This window comes from Triturus cristatus, chromosome 9 (assembly GCF_964204655.1).
Source record: "Triturus cristatus chromosome 9, aTriCri1.1, whole genome shotgun sequence".
Classification (NCBI taxonomy): Eukaryota; Metazoa; Chordata; class Amphibia; order Caudata; family Salamandridae; genus Triturus; species Triturus cristatus.
The window spans coordinates 1,147,500,839-1,147,519,481 of record NC_140592.1 but is presented as its reverse complement, the minus strand read 5'-3'; the positions used below and the strand labels follow the sequence as shown (position 1 = coordinate 1,147,519,481).

General features: G+C 41.3%; 1 protein-coding gene across 1 annotated transcript in view; it reads left to right on the top strand.

Annotated features, from left to right (window-relative positions):
- Window positions 1-429: 429 nt before the first annotated feature.
- Window positions 430-18,643, top strand: part of PLA2G4F (phospholipase A2 group IVF) — a 238,999-nt gene continuing 220,785 nt past the window's right edge. The window contains exon 1 of the mRNA XM_085627089.1: window positions 430-833. Coding sequence (XP_085483215.1) covers window positions 708-833 — 126 coding nt within the window. The 5' untranslated portion in view covers window positions 430-707. The remainder of the gene's footprint in view (window positions 834-18,643) is intronic.

Sequence of the window (18,643 nt, the reverse complement as noted above, 5' to 3'; positions counted from 1 at the left end):
CATTTATAAACAACCTAACGTGAAATATCAAAACTTGTCTGAGGTAAGAATTGCCAAAGCTAATAGGCCTCTATCTTGTATAGTAAAGAGTGCTTCTTGATTGACTGGCTTGTATGCCTGTATGCCTGAATGGGTGAATGAGAGTGTGAGTCAACAATGCATCGGGAATCATTTTATGCCACAACGGTTCTCACGCTCAAAACCCTTTATGTCCCTGGATGGAGTAGAAATATTTGCACGTCCCAACACGCTAGAATAGAAACAGAGCCCCAGTCCGAGTTAACATAGTTTTTAAAAAACACAGACCGCGACAGGGGCGGGGCACACAAGCAGCCGTGAACTGTTGTTAAATTAATAATCTGCATAGATCTCTCAGTGACGCTGGAAGGTTGCGATACGGCATTCCTGAGACTCACATGACTTTCCCTCATATTCTCGGAGTCACTTTCTGTTCCTCGTTGGATTCGTGGCAGGAATTCCAGCTTGACAGCCCTGGTGGCTGAACAGACCTGTTCGGCCCTGTTCCGAGGCTGTGCTCCCTGCAGCCCGGGCACGTGTGGGCCCCAGAGAGCGCTGACTGACTGACGGGGGGAGTGAGCTCCGAGCAGGACACACCTGCGGGAGCCCGGGCGGGCCTGGCTGCAGCGCCCGCTTCCTCTCACGGGCTACCGGCAGCAGGCGGCGAGGCCCGGTGCTTGGACGGTGCTATGTTCCGTGGTGCGGTGGCCCGGGCCTGGGGCCCCGGGCTACCCGCGCTGGCCACGGCCATGCTCCAGCAGCATAAGAAAGAGAGGAAGGCGGGGCAGAGGCAGCAGCGGCTGCCCACCTGGAAGGTAAGGGGTGGGCGGGGGAGGAGGGCGACGTATGCACGAACTGCACACCGGCCGGCGCGACCTAAGTCTGACCCCAGCCTGGGATGCAAGGGAGAGCCAAGAACACATGCCGCATAACTTTATAACGCTTGTACCGCAGCATTATGACTGGTGTAGACTCCCGACCTTCTCAGACACACACACACAGGCCACTAATAGATTACTGCACACTCAACAGGTTGACAGCCAGTATTTTACCCAGCCGACCAGTATTTGTAAAGTTGATGATAAAAACTATGATCACATTCCGCCTTTTATCCAACATTGAAAAAAATAATCGGACCGTAGGAAGCACGGGAAGTGACCACTTCAAAGGTATTTTTTAGAGCTCTAAATTGTCTACAAGCGATTGTCACAGCAAACACACATAGAAGTCACACTTGAAATAATACAGAGTATTTTTTTTAGAAAAGTATATCCAAGTAACAGCTCCTGGCACTTAGCGAGTCTCGAACCATTGAGGAAAGAGGTGCTTTTTTAAATGAAATAGTTAATTGGTAGTGACCCCTCCCCTTCCTCCGCCTCAGACTTGACTTCGGCTGCAAACAACGTTACTATGGACAATAGCAAATGTACACAGGCACACAGACAGTCCCGAGACAGACCCACACTCACCCCAGGCACGGAGAAGAGACTGATGCACACAAACGACCCACGGGTACCTAACCTCAGCCCATGACCTACACTCAACTCACAACTATGTGACCTCAGACCACAGCAGAGGGAACATGAACAGCAGCTCATGCACAACTTCACACCGCTATATTACAGCAGTTAGATTTCCCTAGTACGCACTAGTGATTTATTGTCATTCCCATGCTCTCCACGTGCCCAAGGACCTCTGGAATTACGTGGTTTTGAGCCTACTGTATATTTCGTGTAGTTATAAAGTTGCAAAACTTGCCACGTAATCAACCAACCTCGGATTCATTGCAGATTCCAGCAAAAACTAACGATTGTTTGTAACGCAAATGGAACAGTAAAACACGCTGCCTTTTGTGTAGGTACACAAACTCATACATACATAGTGCACTACAGTGCCAGTACTAGACGTGCGTCCTATTTTAAATGATAACATATTTGTATAGCCCTCTTATGCCTGCATTTTTGCTGTATGGTAGATGGCGAGGTGTTGCATTGACAAAATTCAATGATACTGAATGAAACGACTTGAGAAGGATGAATAGTGAAATCAGCGCTACTAGATATGGACATCTGACCTGTAGAAGGCACGCATAGGTCTTCGGCCTGGACTCACTGTATAAAAGCCAATCGCAACTTCTCTTAAGTCGAGTTGTGATGTCTCTAGTCACCTGAAATAATTAAAACTGCTGGACTGTAATACGTTATTACAATTGAGTTATGATGCCATTATGTCTGCTGCCAACAGCCAACGTGAAAGGCAGGTGACAGAGCAACACTGCAGCCGCAGTTTAAACAGGGAAAAGAGAACTGTTTGTTCTAAAACTAACAACGATCAACAGAATGGAGGGCTTTATGGCAATATACATATTTTCCCCAAGCCGTAGCTCAATATAGGAAAGCTTGGAATTTCTGTCTGTCTCTACACATTCTGAGCACAACATTTTTTACTCTGACTTACTTTGAACTCATTCTAATATCGTTTTGCAGCAAATTATTAACTGCATTTTTGCGTGCTTAATTTTGCACTAGAGAGTTTGTCTGCTAACATACATCTTTCATATGACAGTGCAAGACGCCAAGGGTTTAACCGGTTTGTGTGTCGGGGTCGGTGTTACCATGTATCATACGGAGTAAAATAACCCCTGCCATACGTATAGCGGATATTGCAAGTCACCGCGGCGCCTCGTGACCTCAGTAAGGAACATGGCCTGGGTGGTGCGCATCTGTATGGTCACGGACCGTGTTCCCTCTGGGCTGCGCGCGCATCTTGAGTTTACCCAGGCCGCGGGCCTGACTGGACGCGCGCGTGCTGCCACTCCATTGTTTACTTATTACACCATTATGCCACATTGCATAATTATGCACTTTTCGCGTATGCACTGCTCCATATTCGGTGGCTTTTACATGAGCCCAGTTTGTCAATGCATCGGAGATGAAAGAGACGTCACACAGCCTGATTCATCTAATGGATGCATGGAAACTGTGATGGGTGGATGTGGGGGGATAGCCCTCTTCAGATGTCCAAATACTCGGGCACTTTGTGTTGGTTAAACTCACATTTTCAAAGTCCTATAAACCAAGCTCTCGCTATTCTATTTCACAAATAAATTAGCTTTCTTTTAACAACATTCAACAAAAAATAACATTTTCTTTTTGTTCTGCGTTTTCTCAGGTTCCAATTCTTTTATTCTTAGCCACAAGCCAGCACGTGTTTCGCCTCTAAATGGGATATTCCCTCGACCACGTGTTGGCTTCTGGCTGAGAATAAAAGAATTTGGAACCTAAGAAAACGGAGAACGTGAAGACAATTTTGTGATTTTTTTTTTTCCTTCTTGAGTGTTGTTAAAAGAAAGCTAACATATTTGTGAAGTGGAATAGCGAGTGCTTGGGATATAGGACTTTCTTATGGCATGTGCGTGGCATTCAGACATCATACAGCAGCCGTCCCTGTGATGGGCCGCTCGCGCTCCCTTGGCAGCAGTGTCAGCGGTGGGCGCATTGGGACCTGGAAACAAGTTGTTCTAAGGGCTAGGGCGGTCGACCTCGAATCCGAGGAACTGGGTTCGAGTCTCGGCGATGACGCTGAACATCCTGTGATTCTGGGCAAATCACTTAATCTCCCCGTGCCTAACAAAAATGAATGTGTCCTCATGTAATGCAACTGGTGCTATGTAAAGCACTCTGATACCCGATTCCGGTCAAGTTTGAGCAAAATAAAACTCTGTAAAAAACAAAACAAAAAAACAAGCATTGGCATAGCCAATAGGTCTCGCTTTTGGTACCTTATAAGTATTTAGTTATGCAGCACAATATCCTTGGTGCAACAACATTAACTGGTGCATGGTTAAACACTTATAAGGCCGCAAAGGCGAGACCTATTGGCTATGCCAATGCTGGTTTTTATTGAGCTGCTCTGGGATTGGTGCAAATGGTGGTTAAAAGTAAAGGGATGGATTTGAGTTGCGAGCAAAAAGGAAATATGAGGGTGCCATACAGGTCACACAAAGGAGGCCGGGCAATTAGCAGCCAGTCTGGACACTGCAGATGCACAGTGTGAATTTGAACAGAATACCTGGCAGCAGGTGAGTGTGATTGATAAGTAAAAGCAGGACCAGTTCCTCTCCGGTATGCCTCAAAGCTTTGTGGAAGCAGTCTACCACAGTCCAAACTGACAGGAAAACACAGAAGGGGAAAAAGAGGAAAAGAAAGACGGAAACAGTGACAACAGAAAGCAGGGATGAAAACCCGCGAGAGTGATGTAAACAAGCAGAGGGTGTTTTGTGATGGATTGAGGAGGCATGAGGTAAAATCAAGACTACACACTACTCGTATTTGGCAATCTCGACCTTCGACATCACCGGCCGCGGGTTTCTGAGCAAAGCGTTGGGCCTCTGCACTTGTTCTTTGACAAACTATGCACTGGGTTGTGCACTACGCAACGCACACCTCTGTGCAAGAGCACTTTCCCTCCGAGTGCCTGAGCTGCGTCGTTTTTCTGGAGCAGTGCAGCTCCTCTTTCTGCAGTAGGGTTAGAAGTGCTTAATTTACACCTGCTGAAGGAAGCCGAGCAAGACACGCTGCCCTCATGCCTGGTCAAATGCCCACACATGCCCACCCCTCCGCCACCAACCAGAGGTCAGGAAAGGCTGCACGTTTGGATTTTCAAAGACCATTTGTCCATGTTCAATACATTTTCAGTGTACCAGTTTAGTCTATTAGCGTCGGTGCATTGTGTTTGTTCATGTATGTGCTCCAAAGCCTGGTGTATGTATGCTTGTCAAAATCTTTTGTGGGGTCCGGAGCACAAACTCTGTTTTTTAATACAATTAGCTCCTCGCGATTAAGAATAAACATGCTAGTCAGGGAAAGATGAAACATAGTGTGAGGCGCCATCCAGTGGCAGATAGCTGCGCCGTGAAGGTACAGGTTCGGCCTGATTTTCTATAATATAAATATTTTTAGCAAAAAGAAATAGATGTTTGTCTATTTCCTTACTTTTGCTAAAATCGCGGCAGCCGCGCTTTACTTTCAATGTTAAAAATATGGATTATAGCAAAAGTAAAGACATGTACATGGACACGGACAGGGCGGAGCGAGTGGGCGCGCGGCTGCAAAAGTGAAAGCAGCTGCAGCGTCCACACGCTTAATGACCTGTGAAAGACAAATGGCGGCTGCGCGTGTGCACGCTCGCGTGAATGCAAGCGCTATGCCAGCCATGGCAGCATATTTTGGAGCCCTCACTAAAAGTCTCGCCAGACCAGCGCATGCGCTGGGTCAGGTGAGACCTAAAAAGGAGATGGCAAGCTGCACCAGACACATGAATGAGCACTTTTACGTGACCCCCCCTTGCCCCTTCCGTCCTTCTAATGGGCAGTATTTTGCCAGATGAACTGGGCAGCAACCTCTCCGGCTCAGACTTTTACCTGATGTAATACTCTTTTGGGGGCAACATTGATGACGACTTCACTTTCACAAAAAAAGCCCCACAAAGTTTGGAGTATTTCTGATTAAGGGTTTTAGATGGTGCCAGCCTGACCCAGAGATGGGTTGAGACCAATATTAAATGGTGCCCGCCTCCAAGGCAGAAAATGCTACAAATCAGTTTGCACGTGCAGGACTGGTGTGAGTATTTTGTTTTCGTCCATAAACTTTTACTATGACTTGCATTAAAAATTACAGTACAGTGATATAACAATATGTTCTCAATATTGGACGTGTTACCGAAGCTATCAATGGATTTTACATGACACTTCTCACATGCGAGGGAAGAATTACCTGATAATTTACTGTTTCAGAAATTCCTCCATGTTCAGCATTACAAGGCATGTTAGCAAATAGGCAACATATAGTAATATGATTGGTGATAGGATACGCAGTGAGCAAGAGGAGGACAGTGCAACACTTATAACTCAACAGGTAAAACATACCTGACCAGAATTGGTCATGAACCAAATTGTTGAGGTAACACTCCTAAAAAAACAAATAAAACACAAAAACCCGAATTTCCCTTTGATAAAATGACTCTCACCCACAATTTAAGGTATGCTTCACGATTTAGATGCTGTGGAGTCTTCTGGCCTGAGTGAGTATGCAAAAGACACACAATTGATGGACGGAATGCAGAACAAATCAAAACATTCACCCCCAGTCAAGAGATCTGGGATAAATCCATCATTCTTTTGCTCACCATGCCACCCCAGTTAAGACCTGGCCATATGCAAATCAGTCTTGACCCTGTGCTTCATGGGAACAGTCCAGCCCGAACTGCCAAGCCAGGTCCTCCCTGGACCGGAAACCAGCATCCTAGGACCGGTTTTGGGTTTCACCCCTCTTCAGCCAGGATAGCTTGATTCCAGTGGCACAGTGAGCCCAGGACTCACGTCTGACTGATTTGCATATGGCCATGTCTGAACTGGGGTGGCGGAGTGAGCTAAAGAATGATGATGGATTAAACCCAGATCCGTTGACTGGGGGTGAGTGTTTGCATTTCTCAAATGCTCCGTCCATCATCCCCTTTGGTTTTGCTTTGTTCGCCATAAGTTGGCAGGGTATGCCCAGACGTGGGTCCCTTGCTCACTTTGCCACTGGATTCAAGATAGCGTGACTGACGAGGGTCATGAACCCGAAACTGGTCCCAGGATGCTTGTTTCCGGTCCAGGGAAGACATGGCTTGGCAGTTCGGGTTGGACTGTTCCCATGAGGCACAGTGTCAAACTGATTTGCATATGGCCATGTCTGAACTGGGGTGGCAGAGTGAGCTAAAGAATGATGATGGATAAAACCCAGATCAGTTGACTGGGGGTGAGTGTTTGCATTGCTCAAACGCTCCGTCTATCATCCCCTTTGGTTTTGCTGAGTGAGTATGCAGCATGCGGGACCCGTCACTAATACTTGGTACCCATAGTCAGCATCCACTAACATCACCCATCCTCTCACTGGTCTCACCATCCTGTATCCATGACAATGCTCCATTGTAGTGATTATCCTGCAGCACTCAACACCGACTGCCAGGGGCCAGCACACAATAGCTCCTCCCAGGGTTAGCAGAATTAATGCTTCTGCAGGGCGTATCTCTGTCGGGGCTGCCAGCCCTGGGGGATGTGCAGGGCTCGAGCCTCATCGTTAATACCCACAGACCACATTCCGTCTAGTACCCATCATAATGAATTTACACAATTCCCCTCAGGATAAAAACATCCGATCCCATAAAGAGACCCTCTGTGCAATGCGCATTCTGCTTTACTATTCAGTCGGACGGAACATTAATGCAGAATCTGCAGTGCCAGGGGTCGGATGGAACATTGAAGCCACATTTGAAGTGCACAGGGGATCTCTACATGTGATATGATATGTGCATGGACCTCTGTTGATACAATGAGCAGATATGCTGGTTTATGAAGACTAATGAATATCTCTTAATTGTCTCTCTAATGCTATTGTGTTTATTATTGTTTTATTTTTATACTGCTTATTATTTTTTGGGATGTATTTGTGTTTTTAACATGAAGATTATATGTGATGTAGAATATTAATGTGAAATTATTTTTGTATAAGAGGATTAAAGCAATATATATTTTTCCAAACATCTGTGGTATTTGTGTCCAGTGCATTCTTTTAAGTTGGGGGTGTATGTTTAGCGAAGTCTGAGTAGTTTATGTAATTTATGTGTTTTTATCCTGAGGGAATTTTTAAAAATGTATTGTGAAGTGGAACCCTGTCCGCTTGGTGTGTGTGGCCTCTCTCCTTTTTGTTTCACATACTACCCATCACACACTGTACCCACCATCCGCTACTTCATCCAGCCACTGATCCTGCCTCCAACCTGTATACATTACCCGCTGCCTACTGACATCATCCACACCAGTCTTTTATCTACAGCCAATCATGCAGTAACCGCATCTGCTACTCACTACCACCACCCAGCTGCTGACTCCATCCACCGCCCCTTCTGCAGCACACATCGCCCACTGACAGAACCTTGCATCCTTCATCTGCTGCCCATCCGATTCTGTGAGCACTGACAGCATCCTCTAGAAAAGGTTTGGAAAAGCCAATAGGTCTGGCCTTGGCAAGCTGATGCAATGGTTACATTTATTTACATTTTTTATTGCAAGCATATGCCACAATAATAAAGGAAGCTAAAATAAAAAAATGCTGCCATATGCTTACAATAAAAATGTTTAAAAAAACCCAATAACCATCACTGTTAATTTTAATAGAACAATACGGATGTTGAGATGACCACTGACAGGTGGAGGGTTTTTTCTTGCTCCTTCAATTGAAGTGCATTTTATTCAGTGTATTTCTTACCTGTTGATAACTTTTACTGCCACTGATCCAGTGGCGTAGCTAGACCTTTTTGCCTTCTGTGGCAATCCCTGCGTTTGCTGCCCCGCGAATGCCACAGGTAAGAGCGGACGCCCCCCATGCTGCGCCTCTGCACTGGTCTTTGCTTGGTTGCTAAGTGCAAGCACGCATTATTTCTGTACTCCTTGGTAGTATTTCCATATTGATGATGTTAGTGCATAATTGCAGTTCCGGTGGGTGGTCATTTTGGCAATAATTGCCCACCGGTAGTAATTTTTAGGACTAGTATTTGATTTTAATAACAATATATATACTTTAAACACTTACAGGGGCTTTCAGTCTGCCCTCTTCATCCATTGGTCTGCTGCACTGTCATTCTCATTATGCTTCCTCCCACCACAGCATGTTGCAAAGCCAGCCAAGGTCAGTCATTGGCTTACCGGACAGTGAGTGACAGCATGCTGCTCTTGCACATTGTGCACATCCTCACAATACGTAGTCCCCATCATGGACTACTGGTGCAACGTGTGCTTTCACATAAAATAATCCATATGTATTTTGGCTCTTAGATCATGCTTGTTTTTTACCTATACAAATTAGCCTAAATTCAAATTGGCTTTGGGTCCCAGAATGAAGCTAGCTAGTGCAGTGGATAGTGCACCTGTTAAAAATGTACATTAGCTGCTGGTGATATTTTCAAATCATGGAATGTTGCTTGTATACTTTTGCAATGCAGGGACAGCAAGCTATAAATACTTTGTGTGACTCATAAGTTTACTCCAAGGCCTCCTTGAGGATCCTCCGGCATTCTATGGTGATGGGGGCTTAGGTATTATTATATACAATATTCAGGTTTATTTGAAATGTTCAGTTAATTTCGAAACATTATTTTCAACATTTCTTGCCATGTTTATTGGTCAATACATGAGCTGTTGCTTTTTTTGATCGGTCTTAATGACTTAAAAATGGTAACCCTCCTGGGAAATATTTTTTTTTCTAGAAAAACATTATCTTTTGGTCATAACACACCAAGTCATCCAAGCAAACCACTTACCATGTTTTAAGTCCAGTGCTATTAGGCACAAGTAAAATATGCTTAAATATAAGCACAAAAGTATGACATAACATCATTTACATCATATTGTATTCATCCCAGGATAATGGCTGCATGGCTAAACACTTATAAGGTCCAAAAGGCGAGACCTATTGGCTATGCCAGAGCTTGTTGTTAGAATGAGCTCAAACTTAATAGGGAGCTCTTGATATCGTACTGCGGGATATAATATGCAGTCAGAGAGTATGTAATTAACTTTATGTAGGGAACCACCTCAGAATACTTTTATTTTTATTTAGGGTGTCCCTGAAAAGATTAACTCAGCAATCGAATGTAAAAGATTAAAATCAGCAAACAAATGTAATTATCCTTACATGTTTTATCACATGTTTCAGACAGATAATCAAGCCTCTCGGAGGTCAGTGGCCTTCTTCAGGACTTACAGATCCCTAAGCTAGCCTTCCCTACCTATAATTAACCATTGTGAAAGAGTAGGGGACAAAATAATATACAAGCATTCACAAATACTTGGTTGTTCATTTGATGTACATCAAAGGCATCTCTACATTTACAATTATATTCTCATAGAAACCATCAAGGCAACAGTTGCTTCTTCAGTTACCTGTTGATGATATCTCAGCTACCATAGTGCGAGAGCTGATAAAAATATCAGCTAAAAGGTAATTCATAGATACATGTCACCCCAGACTTAAAAACATAAGTACCAATTCATTAGCCTTTTACTCGAATAATTTTTGTTCTTTATTCTTTATTTTACTTTTCAGTGACTATTTTATCAGCAAGTACCAAATCCCAACTCCTTTCGATCTTTTCATTATCACTGTTTTCTTGAGTAAGTTTCCATTCTTCTCCTTGATGGTCAGTCTGTGGTTATTACTTCTTGCACCATTGGTGCTCACCACTCACTCTTGGGATCTTCACATTATTCTTTGCTAAATAAGTCAATCTATTGTAAGTCATATAAGAACTCTATTGTCACGATTATGGCTAATTCACCCTGTTCACTTTGGATATTCTATTCAAAGTATTTCTTACTTTTCACGTCTATATCTAGTCACCACTATCATCTATTCCTCACTATGAGGTTCATTTTCTCACATCTATTTCGGTATGTAGTTGTTACACTCGGAAGAGCTAATTTTAACCCCACAGCCAATTCCTTTGGCAACTTATGTCATCCCGACATCAATAAAATTCAATTTGTTCGATATGTTAAGCCAGTGTACCTTTGATTTTTCAGGAAACATTGTGTGGCTTTCCTGACGAAGGCGCCATTGCGCCGAAACGCGCGTCGAAGATAATTCATTGCCGCAACTTCATATAATGTTCATACTTTGATTCACTCTTATTATTTTATATTGTGTTTATTGAATAGACTTTTTTGGCTATTGTGTTTGTACACCTATTGATATTTGTTTAAAAGTTTGTTCTCTTTTAAAACTTATGTACATTTTTAGAAATTGAATTGTGTTTAAGTTTTTCATTAATTTAAACACACTATATGATTTTACATTGCTAATAATAAATAAAAAAATGTTTTAACCTTCATTATTGTATGGTACACTGGCTTTCATTAACAGCTTTTCTAATGTTTTCAGCTTTATATCTCTTGACCTAGTGGCTTATGTTTATATCTAATGTAATTGCCTAGGAATATACCCTTCATTGTGTTTGTTACCCTGTCCTAGGAATTTACCTAAATATTTACAGGGGGTCCTTGATATTTTCAAAAGATTTACCCACAGCTTGTCTGTGTGGGACTGTTGTTGTGTTTCTTTATCCCCATATGTCAACCGTATATTGTAAAAAATCAGCTCTTCCCATTACCACTAGTTCTTCTCTTTTCTATCTTACATTCTGAAATAAGCTGTCTAATCTATACATTCTAACGGTTATCTCCCAACTTTTCTTAGACAACTAATTTTCCCAACAGTAAGGGAATATCTAGATCCTATAGTAGCTATGGACAAGCTCAGAACTTTCGGATTCTCAGACGAAGATTTCGCTGCACTTGTGGGCAGCAGTAATACTTTCAGTAACAGCACGAATATTAATATGCAAAATAATGATGACATCTTAACAATTTCCAACCTAAAGAAAAAAATAAAAAGGATGGAAGCGCATGGAGAATTCATGATAGAATACCTTAGAGCTGGAATTATTCCCCAGGGGCTCCGTGTTCGTAACATTCCGGGCCTCTTTATCCAACACAAACCTTTTCTAGAAAGATGGAGCATGATAGCCAGTAGATGTTCAAGAGATCTGATGATCCTAATAATAGAGACAGCAAAAGAACTAGTAGCGACCCTAAAATTAGAACTCCTAGAGTTAGAAGATAAAATAAAAAAATGTAATAGCCTAGAGGACGCTAAAAAGAAACTGGAAGAATCAGAAAAAGAGTTAGCATCCTTTGCCGAGTATCTAAATAAACGTAAAACAGAGAAACTAACAAAAGATAAAAGGTTTTACTCAATAGAGAGAACCTATCCGTATCTTGGAGAGCACTTTTATAAAGCCAATCAATACATAAATGAGAACACCTCCAAAAGCCAAAAAGTTAGGACTTTCTCTGACACGACCGATTCAGAAGGAGAAAATAATCCAAACTATTATGAGTCAGATAGTAGATACAATCCCTCTAATCAAACCACACGCAAGCCTTTTTTAGGACAGCGCGGGAACAACAGGGGTCGCCAGAGAGTCAGATTCCAACCACAACCCAGAGAGACATACCAGAATTATCATCACCAAGCAGACCCTCAACCATTTCTAGAGACCCGCAACAAACAATACTGGAGATAAAAGAAACCATTCCTATCTTTAATCTATCATCCCACACATTAGATCCTACAACTAATACGGTACTATCAAAGGGACTCTCTTTCGTTCCCCATGCCTCTGTCAACAAATTTGAACTTTACAAAGATATTTTTTCGTTTTTTCGAAAGATTAGGTTGAAGAAGTTCTTCAATGGAGAAAATGGTCCCTTCGAAGAATTAAATACCGTAAAGGAACTATCACTACCCTCTACCTTTCTTCCATCTTTAGACCAAATTGGCCCTGAAGTCGAAATCTTTGAACATGTAGTTTTAAAAAGATTAGACCAAGCTACTCGCTTTATTCCTAAACCACTATATAATCTGAACAAAGAAGAATTCTTCTCTTTAAAAGCATTAGCAAATAACAAGGATATTGTTGTAAAAAGTTGCGACAAAGGAGGGGGAATTGTGATCACTGACACTGACAACTACAAATTAAAGATGCAAGCCATGCTGAATGACCACAAATTCTACAAAAAAATAACATCTAATCCTATGACGAAAGTGAGCCAAGAGATACAAAAATACACAATGGCCGCCTTAGAAGCTGGCCACATTAGCAAAAAAGAATTCGATTTTTTAAACTTTTCGGATAAAAAAACTCCTTGCATCTATGGGGTCCCAAAAACACACAAAAACATCCACGACCCCCCATACAGACCCATTGTGTCCACTATTGGTTCGGTTACTGAACCAATATCAAAATTTCTAGATCACAAAATCAGACCATTCGTCTGCCAAATTCCCTCATTTGTGCAAGATACTTGTGACATCATCAATAAAGTAGAGAACCTCCATTTTAATCCAGCCACCGATATTCTAGTAACTTTGGATGTAGAATCCTTATACAGTAATATCCCACAAAAAGAAGCGTTGGAATCGGTTCTCTGGTTTATTGATGAGTACAACATCCCTTGTTCTAAGCCTTTTTTCACAAAATGTTTACAGACCGTCTTGACAGAAAATATATTTGAGTTTGACCAACAACTATACCACCAAACGAAAGGAGTCAGTATGGGAGCTTCAGTTGCTCCCACAATAGCCAACATTTACATGGCCCTATTCGAGAAGAAGTTCATCTACAATGAAGTGGCTCCATTCTTTGAGTCTGTTTCCCATTGGTCCAGATACATTGACGACATCTTTTTGATCTGGACCGATGGGGAAGCTACGCTTGGGGAATTTCTTCTGTGGATAAACCTAACAGACCCAAATCTCAAATTTACAGCTCACACTAGTACACAACAGGTAGAATTTTTAGATATTCTAATAAAACATAAATTTGGTATATTAGAAGTTGAGTTATTCACCAAACCAACAGCAAAAAACACTCTTCTCCACTTTAATAGTTTCCATCCACGGTCCCAAAAAAATAGCATTCCTTTCTCACAATTTCTCAGAGTTCGCCGCAACTGCACTAACCTGGCAGATTTTGACACCCAAGCAGAAAAAATGAAAGAAAAATTCCTACTCCGTGGGTATCCACGGAGACTAATCAGAGAATCGTATAAACGAGCACGCTTCTTTGATAGAGACCATCTGCTTACAAATAACACACGCAAAAAGAAAGACCAACTAGTCTGTATCACGAGACATTCCACTCTAAACGCCACCGTGAAGCAAATAATAAACGCCAACTGGCATATCTTAAATAGCCACCCTGAATCAAAAAACAAGATTGCCAAACCTTTATTTGCACACCGGAGAAATAAAAATCTTAAGGACATGATCGTGCACTCTAGGTTTAAGTCAGACATTCCTTTCATCCAAAAAACCATTGATGGCAAGAAACCGGTCAAAGGCACCGTGAGATGCTCCACATGTAAATCATGCGCCCAGGTTTCAGAAGGTGAAACCTTAATACATAACAACTACAAGATTCAAGCATCACAACTATGGAATTGCAAGACACAAAATGTGATTTATCTCATTTTGTGTCCTTGCAATCTGGGCTACGTTGGTGAAACTTCTAGAGCAGCCCATATCCGCATAGCTGAACATCGCTCTGCTATCCGTAATGAAAAAATGTCTGCACCTTTGGTTAAACACTATATGGATGCAGGACACAAACCAGAAGAAATCAAATGGAGAATCCTAGAAAAAATTCACACCCCTGAGAACAATGGTGGCGACAAGATACGCAAAAAAAGAGAAGTATTCTGGATTTTTGTTCTGAACACATTCCAATGCGGTCTTAACAACGAATTGCCATGGGAAAATGCCATAGGATAGGGCCTTCCCTCATATCGTCAAATTACACCTTCAGTTTCTACTATTACACAATAAAAATGATCTTTACTCCTAGATAAAGCGAATGCCCCGCTTGCTATATATACATAGATTACATATACTATATGTCATCAAAGATATAAGTAATAATTAACCCTCGCTCAATATTGGCATTATAGGGCCTTTATTCATAAACCAGTATGTTAAATTTAATAATATCCTCTGAATATACAATACCCTTGTTAAGTCTTAGAAATAATGAATCACGATACATAGTTCTTTATTGTATCCATTTCTCTATTATCTCTAGATACATATTATATCCATACACTCAATACACTAACTATATAAACATCTCAGAATGAAGTACAGATAGAACACATTGCTAAACAAATAAAGATTTACATAATTCAGAAAAGAAAAAAATCCAAAAAAAAAAGTTCTTAACAAAAAAGCATTGTCTATTCTTAAGATATATCTTTGCTCCCTCTATATCCAAACCTGTATATACTTCTCTGGAATCATTGATAAAATGTGCCTATATCGTTCCTCTGATAAAAGTAAATTAAGTGCACAAAATTGAATATTCACAAAATCAGGGAACGTATTTGGCTGTTCCGTGATGTATAAATTTCATGTCCATGTCATTATGTATTCTTTCGTCCATTCCGGACGCGTCCCCACCAACACTTCCGTTACGCTAGTGACGTACCACCCTATTGGTTAAAACCTCTCTCTCTCCGTCCACCTCACATCAATGGCGGTTATTTTTCAAGAGTGGTGAAGAAGGTAGTGAGACACGTCCAAACCTCCACGAGGATCTTCTATCCATAGGTAAGCGTCCTGCGGAACCCCTCGGCTCTCCACCGTGCCGTTAGTAATGCATCAAATCTGTAACTAAAAGCTCCATATTTATAGATTACTGTTACGGAGCTTATTAGCTTCGTTATTCACCCGCTGTAGATATCTTTGAATCTATAAACTCCACCGCCAAATATTTGCAATATAGTTTACCGGTATTCGTCACGATTACTATTTCCTCGGTCAAATAGGTTTACGTGCTATAATCAAGAAGGAATGACAATACATTATTCTTACTTACCGCCATTAGGGAAACATGATAATATGTAATGATACCACCGAAGCCACTATTTAAGACACATTGCTAAGCTTAATCGCTCTGAATCTCTTTGCCAAATACTAAAAATATCATATAAATTTACCGGCTTATATTCCATTACTTAGACCTCTTGACGGAAAGAAAATAAGATATAACCAGAAAGAAAGAAATCAAGGAAGAAGATATACTTCTGCACATCAAAGAACTAGAACTAAATATCACGAACTACCCTTCACCCCTGTCGCCAAATTCAACTGGGTATGCACCATCGCCGTCTATTTTGTATTGGTGAACTGCACAAACATTGTGATTAATAAACTAAATTATATCTACATTTACAATTATATTCTCATAGAAACCATCAAGGCAACAGTTGCTTCTTCAGTTACCTGTTGATGATATCTCAGCTACCATAGTGCGAGAGCTGATAAAAATATCAGCTAAAAGGTAATTCATAGATACATGTCACCCCAGACTTAAAAACATAAGTACCAATTCATTAGCCTTTTACTCGAATAATTTTTGTTCTTTATTCTTTATTTTACTTTTCAGTGACTATTTTATCAGCAAGTACCAAATCCCAACTCCTTTCGATCTTTTCATTATCACTGTTTTCTTGAGTAAGTTTCCATTCTTCTCCTTGATGGTCAGTCTGTGGTTATTACTTCTTGCACCATTGGTGCTCACCACTCACTCTTGGGATCTTCACATTATTCTTTGCTAAATAAGTCAATCTATTGTAAGTCATATAAGAACTCTATTGTCACGATTATGGCTAATTCACCCTGTTCACTTTGGATATTCTATTCAAAGTATTTCTTACTTTTCACGTCTATATCTAGTCACCACTATCATCTATTCCTCACTATGAGGTTCATTTTCTCACATCTATTTCGGTATGTAGTTGTTACACTCGGAAGAGCTAATTTTAACCCCACAGCCAATTCCTTTGGCAACTTATGTCATCCCGACATCAATAAAATTCAATTTGTTCGATATGTTAAGCCAGTGTACCTTTGATTTTTCAGGAAACATTGTGTGGCTTTCCTGACGAAGGCGCCATTGCGCCGAAACGCGCGTCGAAGATAATTCATTGCCGCAACTTCATATAATGTTCATACTTTGATTCACTCTTATTATTTTATATTGTGTTTATTGAATAGACTTTTTTGGCTATTGTGTTTGTACACCTATTGATATTTGTTTAAAAGTTTGTTCTCTTTTAAAACTTATGTACATTTTTAGAAATTGAATTGTGTTTAAGTTTTTCATTAATTTAAACACACTATATGATTTTACATTGCTAATAATAAATAAAAAAATGTTTTAACCTTCATTATTGTATGGTACACTGGCTTTCATTAACAGCTTTTCTAATGTTTTCAGCTTTATATCTCTTGACCTAGTGGCTTATGTTTATATCTAATGTAATTGCCTAGGAATATACCCTTCATTGTGTTTGTTACCCTGTCCTAGGAATTTACCTAAATATTTACAGGGGGTCCTTGATATTTTCAAAAGATTTCCTGATAAATATTCATATGAGCCTCACGGTTGGCAAACTAGACATCTCTCTGAAGTCACACACTAAAGAACAAGCAGGTTAATGTTTTTAAATGCTAGTCTCTGGTCGAATTGCATCACCAATAGTCAGAGGACAGTGCTCAAAATAAGAATCAATAGTTTGAAGGGGACTTACTTCGTGAAGGGTAAATGTTTCTCCGCAACCTAATGGCCTCCATTCTCATGCAACCGCGCAAAGGAGAATGAAGCCGCTCATTATGAGCATTAGTGTACATAGAGCCCGTATGTGATGGAGAACGCGTCTGAGCACGCCATAACCCCTGTCATATTGTCATCACGCTGCATATGTTGTCACTGCTCAAACATACAGAAAGATCTTTGCATATGGCCATTGCATCTCATTATACCAAGAGGTGCCCTGTATAAAAATAGGAAGAAGTAGACTAGAATAATGGAAGGAATAATGGAAAACTTCTTATCATGTTGGGTGGGTGCTAAATGTGAATCCCCGTGTAGAAGTTATAAAACAAATGGAGGATCTATCTCTTACTTGTGTACCATGGATATAAGATCATGTACCAGAGTGAATCTGAGGTTTTGTAGAAGACATGAAACATAAAAGAAATATCTTAAGGAAAAGGGAGAAGGGCGGCGAGTGGAGGTGGGTTCTTTAGTAAAGGGAAAGACAGTGGTCTAAACGTTGACTATCCAAGAGGAGAGGGAACCCCTTGGTAGGATAATGCTCATCCATGCACTAGAGGACGATAAGCAAAAGGAACATCACTTCACTATAGAAAACCTGGGCATTAATACTCAGAAAGGTCTGAATGGGAGCGAACAGAGGTTAAACCTCGTCAAATATCATTCACATCTCAGAAGGGAGAGAGACAAATGGTTTTGAAAGGAGGCAGATAGTGGGGAGTCTACCGCTGGTCGGATTGCGAATTGGATTGGGTCCACGGAATGTCGTCAGGCCATTGACATGGGTAGCTAGTCAGTAGAGCCACCGCTGTTCTCTGTCCAAAATCTGTGCTCTAGTTTGTGTTGCGGATCCTGTCATCTGCACTTGGTCAATTACCACCAAGTCCTGGTCGGTGTGTCCAGTTTCAACCTAATGGTCGTTCATCCTAGTATTGTTTTTTCACACTCAATGTTGCTCCTGTGTTCAGCTATATGAATGCAGACTTTGTACGTCATGGTCATGCGTGTATGTCTCAGTCCGCTTGGCCAAGCGTGTGACTGGCTTTGGAGTGACACAACATACGTTGGATTGATACATCAGTCTGCAAATTGATATCTATTCCTGGTCGATAACTGAATGCCACAGGATTGAGCCTTGATCAGCAAGCTGGATTAAAATGATGATGTACCAAATTCTAGACCCTTATCTTTTGCCAGAGTCAGGGTTTCATTTCAGCCCACTGCTGCTCTCGTCAGACTTCACTGTCATGCATTGATCTCTGTGAGACCAGGTCCTTTCACTCCACGGCAGCAAAGCTTTTCATTGCTTTTGTTAGTATTTGTCTTCCGTTTGTCTGGTTCCAATCTGGTC